Below are 6,569 nucleotides of genomic sequence, written 5' to 3' on the forward strand. Positions count from 1 at the left end.
ATACTCTCATTTTTTATTGATGCATCTATGAATGCACAAAGAAAATGTCCATCCTCTAAGTTGTATAATTTTCATGTGAACCTGGATGAAAAATACTCTATCATGTAAAAATAAAATATAAAAAAATTAGGCAGTCTCCTGTATGACCCACCAAGATCATTTCTCACAAATTCTAAAGCCTTTTACTTATCTCTCAAACTCACATGAAACTTAGGATTATCATAATCATCCAACATCTCTCTTAATATGTATGTTTATGTTTCAACAATTTTGCCTGTAATAATATTTGATATTGTTACTTTTTTTAATCACAAGTTGAATTTGTCCCTAGTAGACATGCATGTTTTGTTGATATAATTTCTAGTCTTAAATATTTTTGATGTTTTCAAACTTTAATTTAGGATTAAAATTGAAAAGTTTTCTGTATTTTCTTAAATTCGTTTCAAGTAAAATTAGGCCATTCTTTTCATTTTATTGATGTGAAATCTTAGAAACCAGTCAAAAACCTTACTCATATAGTATAAATGTATATATTTTAGGTCAATCAGAAGCAGATAGTTGAATTGATAGTAACTACAAAAACACTACACATTTGTAATTCAATTATGCTCCATTCACTCATATAGGAAAGCAATCACACGTTTACTGATTTTGCTATTTTCAATAAGAAAACTACGTCTATAATCTATAAGAGTAAAAGCTATACTATAACTGGTAAATAATACACTACCTAGCTAGGTAAAAAAGTTGTTCTTCTTCCTAATATAGTTGTAAACTTAAGTGCAATGTGGTGGTGGTATGAGGAAGGGATATAATTATAAAACTCATCCACGACATTAATAACTAATAAATTAACCTAGAAATTTGCAAAAGAATTCACAAGGAATTTGTATCTAAGCAACTTTACTGAGCAATGACAATGTTACAACCATGTGAAATCTACATCATCAAGAACCACTCTCTAACCTGTAGAAGGATTTTACAAGATAATTAATGTAGCTATGCCATATGCCTTACAGAATATACACCTATCTGGTGTTCTGATAAATTACCCCCCAAAAAAGAAAGAAAATAACTGTCCCGGAGAAAACCTAGGAATTCAGACAGAAATTGTCAGCAATGACCAAAAGAGAGAACTGAGCTGAAAACATGATCACCCAAATGAATATACTTAGCATCAACCTATAAACTAGACAACCCCTTTTTAACCACATGGACACACTCAAAAGCTATTAACAGTAAACAAAAACTCGAACCGAAAAACTCCCATCTTCACTCTCCAAGACAGAAATGATTTTCTGTAATCTGCAACTCCAGCAATGCAATTAATGATCACTTGGTTCAGTTGGTGATCCTGGAACAAAAGGTACAAAACCTCGTCCACCGAAAACAGGACGCATGAATGCGTTGTCAAATTTTCTCCAGTAACGATGCACAGTATGAGATGGTGTTGATAGGAGCATCCGCAAACTGTGGGGACGGGGTACATTTTGGCCCAGATCAGCTTCTGAGTCTTGTGCACTTTCAAGAAGTGGCACAATGAAGGATTTTGGGGTCGTTGGTTCAGAAGAGATCATTCTGCTCAAGTGTTTTGGTGAGGGTAGCAATAATCTAATTAAAGGTTTTGTCATCAATCCAAACACCTGTAAAGGCCAAAAACAGAAGGTAAAAACACCATTCAAAATGTTTGACTTTTCCTAGAGTATTTTCTTTTTCTAGAATTGTTTCTTGTTGAAAGAATGAGGTCTCAAATAAAATCATTTGAATCAGGACATAGTGATTCTCAATAAAATGTTCACATCTGATGTAATCTAAAACCATTTCTGATATGTTTCACTCCGATTCTGCTCCCTACCTACCACAGGGCGCCAGCATGAGCACCATCAACAATATTAGAGCTCGACTAAGGGGCTTGTAATTTATAATTTGGAGCCACCCAGGCTTTGGTTCCAAGGTTTTTTTCTACATGCATAACAAGGCAAACACATGAATTTTGGAAAGCTGTTTCTAAATCTTTTACAAGTTGGGAAGTATCAGACAAGTCTGGTTTAAAATTTTGTTTGAATGTATGCACTGAAGTTTCCAGAAGAAAAAAAATTCAGATGCTCAATTTCTTGACCATGAAGGAGCATGTTTTTTGGTGTGTGTTTCTCTACTTCATATATGTTTGTTAAATGTATACAAAGAGGTAAGATATCTTACCCCTGTGCTGAAAAGGACAACAGTGATAGTACTTGTGATCATTATTGCGTTGGCACGTAACTGAGTATGACCTGCCCTGGTAAACTGCAAGCACAAAATTGAGTAAACAGTCAAAAAACTTTCTCAAGACTATATGCAACGTGATAAAAGAATCCATCAAATTTGATACCAGAGTGATATCAGATACTTGTATTTTACCTGATTATAAGCAAGTGCCACTGAAACAGCACCTCGCATAAGTCCAGCCCACCATATTGTAATCTGCAAAATCAGCAAAGGGATATAACGAGAGGCCATATGATTTGAAGGACTTTTTGAGTAACTAACAGGTTATTAGAGCATACTTGCTGGTTAAAGCTAATCCTCTCATCCGAAGACTTCTTGATCAAGTTGGACAAAAATGACAGGGGGAAAACAAAGGCTGCCCTTCCAACCAAAACAAGACCCATCAATATTGAGCTAACCTGAACTGATAATTGAGGGCTGCAAATAGATATGAAACAAAAAACCATCAATCATGTAAGACTTTTTCCACTTACATATAATCAATAGTAAATAATCAACTTCAATGATATAGAAATTCACCTGTCGCTTACAAATCTCCACTTCTCAATGTCCAAGGCATCCATCCCAACATAAAGGAATATGAATATTTCAGCAATAAATGATAACGTAGCAAAAGCGTGCCTGGGAAACAGATGAAGATGATATGTTAGGATTAAACCATCTTAAGGGCAGAAATAGGAGCAATTGAACACACTCCATCAATATAGTTCCGAAAGTTGTACAAACATACTTGGTGGTGACTCTTGAGCTCTCAGTCACATTATGCCAGGTGTAGTGAGACATGACGATCCCAGAGAAAAACACAGTGAGGATTGCACTTAAATAGAATAACTGCAATCGACATAGTTTCAGACTTTCAGCGTAATAACTTTATAGAAAGATAAATATTTCCAAGAAAGGAAGTGGTTAATTTTCTTTTCGGAAGGAAAAAATGTTAGCAAGCCCATAGTCAAGAAACTTACTTCAGCAAGCATGTATGACAGGTAAGCCATAAGTATCATTATAGCAACCTCACGGTCAGTGGAGTGCCTGGAGATCATCAAGAAGTAAGTAATCAAAGACCTTTATAAACAGACATCTTTCTTGTCTATCATGTAAGCTTCAAATTGTGCAATCTAAGAGTACAAAATTTCTAAGAAGACACCAGTAGTCAATTTTCTTGACTAGTCTTTTGCACAAACCCCAATTTACCAACTTCAGGACTAATATATATATATATATATATATATATATACAAATATTTGCCTATTGCAACTAACTAAGAAGAGCATACAAAAGGATGTTTATTAGTGAAAGCAAATATACACGAACCTTCCAAAGTAGAGTTTTTTAATTATATAGGCGCTCAGTAGACCAGCCTGCATCAGGGAAATATTAAATGTCAGTGTTGCTGCAACATGCACACACACAAAGTCACAAATAAGGACACACAAGCATGTGCAGAGAGAGAGAGAGACTCACAGCAACCCCTAAGATGGTGCTTGACGCAAACAAGTATAGAAAGTTTCCAACTAATTCCAGAGCTTTGCTTGTGCTGATATGAGATAAGTCAAAGTTCTGGACAGCATTGAACAGAACTACAGATGTGGCATCATTCACTACACCTTCCCCAAACACTAGACTGTACAGTAAGGGTGTTTCATCCTGACTAAGCACCTACACATTTTCCAAATAGAATATGCCTGATCAGTAAGAGAAAAGCTAGTCTGACAGCCTACAATGCTACGACTTTGTAGTTGTTTTATTATGTAAGTTCGACTTATACTGACTTGTAAGGTGCAAACAGAATCTGTTGCAGAGAAGATTGCTCCAATAGCTGGAAACGAACAGAGATAGATGAGAGACAAGCAGAATCAATCACAGTTTCGAAAATAAATAACATAGAGGAACCAACAGGAAGTACCAAGGTAATCTCCAATTTCAAGGTTCCCAATATTCATTTTCTTGAAAATGCCAATAGCACCTGATAAGGAAAATAGACATTATTACTAATGGGTGAAACATGAGTGTAATAAATGCTATGAAACTTCCTACACAGGGAAACAAAAACAAAGGATGGAAAGGATAGAAATACACACCAAATGATATGATAATGAATGATATCAAGGTGCCAACGGCCCCAAAAAGCATAATAGTGCTGAAATTGCGGAAAAATGATTTCTTTTTCACCTGGAACCTGAGGAACAGAACAAGAAGGAGAAAAATTAACTCATCGCTTGAACAATTTAAAACCTAGTCAAATCAAACAAATATCACATGCTACCGAGTAGCTTGCCGTGTAAAAGGCCAATGAGTTCCGAAGGCCACAAGAACTTCAACATTGTAAAAGAAAAAAGCATTAGTTTGTGTTTGGTATTACTTTCCAAAATATGATTTTCTCTGTTTGGTTGGTGGTGGGAAATATTTTATGTAGAAGCTATATATAGTATAAATTAGTAATATCATATGGTGTTTTGATGAAACTTTTGAGTAAGGGGCTAACCGGCTAAGATTAATAGTTATCCGAAAGTCGGTTCTACAAGCCAGACTTAATGACAGATCTGTTTTGTCCAAACATCAATTAAAAAATTCGAAGTTGTTTACTATGAACAAGTAATACTTTCTTTAATGAATTGACAAATATGACCATCCGCAGCACTTCAAAACTGAGGATAATAGACTCACCCCATTACCCTTCTCCACTTATATACCTTGCTTAGTTTGCATTGCACAAAGCTTAAAGAACAAGATTGACTAATGAATACCTTCCCTTCTAAAAATTGAGCTCTAAGCTTTCAAGATAATGCATCAGTTACTCGTAAGCAGTCATTGGGTAATTACTGCAATCTATAATGCTACATAAACATTATGGACTAAACATTTTGTTCTGCGGAAAGATGATACATATTTTAAATGCAAAACTTACCCAGCATTAAAAATGATGGGCGGAAGAAGGTAAATGAAGAAAAGATCTTCGCTGAAGACTAAAATATGTGAGTTCTTTCCTCCACTTATTAGTAGAATGACAACTCCAGTGCAAAGTCCCTGTCATCGAAAGGCGAAGAACCACAAACACATATAGAGAGATCAGTCAGTTCATTATATATCACAAAAAACAGTAATAGCATCAACCAAACCAACTCACGATAGCAAGGGCCGTTATGGACTCATTCATCCATCTATTTTCCTCTAGTAGATGACCGATAACGATACACGCACAGATAAGCGCAACAAACAAGTTAATTGACACAACAGATTGATGATCAGAAGTTGATAATCTGTTCAAACTTGCCAACAGCGTCCCAAAGTCAAACGCCATTTTTGCAACCAATTCCTGCAACAAAGAAACCAATAAATAACACACAGTTCACAAAATCCACATATATACAAAGCGTATAAATGCAGCTACAAACAATTCCGTGGCGCTTGTGAATATTAAATAAATAAAATACTCAAAATTCAGGATCAAAACTAGCCACATGAATTAAACTCGTAGATATTCTTTCTTTATTTCTTCAAATTAGCATTTATATCAAAGTATAAATAAACTTAATCAGAAGAAAAATAGAAAAAAAAATCAAAATGAATGAAGATAACAAAACTTTACCAATATTCCGATGAAAATTGGCAGTCGAATTGAGGTTATAACGACTGGAAATTGAATCAGATCTCAGATGAAACTTGGCAAAAACTGAAAGCGCTGCAGATTCAACAGTCAAATCTTTTCAAAATCAAACAGCAACAGAATTCAGAAAACTGGAAAGGAACAGAAAATCAGAAGTAGTTGTAGAAAGCGCAAAATTGAGTAGGAAATTCTGGCGCTTTGAAAAATCAAATTCAGAATCAAAGAGTTGTAGAGAAATGATTAAGAGAGAGATGAGAAAGGAGAGGAAGGATTAAGGACAGATGGAATTAAAGAGTAATTTATAGTTTAGATGGAATTCAGATACACACACACTTCTCTTTCTAATATATTTTTGACCGCTTAATGATGCATTTGTGACCGTTTTTCTCTATCTGGTCACTTGCTAATTTCTATTACTACTTACTTAATTAACTATAAGGAAAGTAAGTAAAACATTATCAAAATGAATTAGATTTACTTACTAAAATAAAGGAAAAATCTTCTATTATTTATTATTTCCTCCGTCTCATTATTCTTAAATATTTTTGTAGTTGAAATTCATTCCATTAAGAATAAAAGAAAAATCTTAAAGTTATTTAATTATAATAAAATTATAATAAGGTGATTTATTTATTTTTTGACTGAGGAGAGAGTATCACGTAAATGGGACAGAGGTAGGTAGGGGAGTGCAAAAATT

At 34.4% G+C, this 6,569-nt stretch overlaps 1 protein-coding gene across 1 annotated transcript; it reads right to left on the reverse strand.

Moving 5' to 3' along the window:
- Positions 1-875: 875 nt before the first annotated feature.
- On the reverse strand, positions 876-6,152 carry LOC129887247 (sodium/hydrogen exchanger 1-like). The gene is made up of 15 exons (XM_055962268.1): positions 5,855-6,152; positions 5,393-5,581; positions 5,174-5,292; positions 4,347-4,444; positions 4,172-4,231; positions 4,038-4,084; positions 3,730-3,924; positions 3,580-3,626; positions 3,231-3,297; positions 2,999-3,099; positions 2,788-2,889; positions 2,547-2,685; positions 2,401-2,463; positions 2,203-2,286; positions 876-1,643 (listed from the first exon to the last, which is right to left on the reverse strand). Exons 2-15 carry the CDS (start codon positions 5,564-5,566, stop codon positions 1,326-1,328), a joined length of 1,614 nt encoding a protein of 537 aa, XP_055818243.1. The 5' UTR covers positions 5,567-5,581; positions 5,855-6,152; the 3' UTR covers positions 876-1,325.
- Positions 6,153-6,569: the final 417 nt, after the last annotated feature.

Source organism: Solanum dulcamara, chromosome 4 (genome assembly GCF_947179165.1).
Source record: "Solanum dulcamara chromosome 4, daSolDulc1.2, whole genome shotgun sequence".
Taxonomy (NCBI): domain Eukaryota; kingdom Viridiplantae; phylum Streptophyta; class Magnoliopsida; order Solanales; family Solanaceae; genus Solanum; species Solanum dulcamara.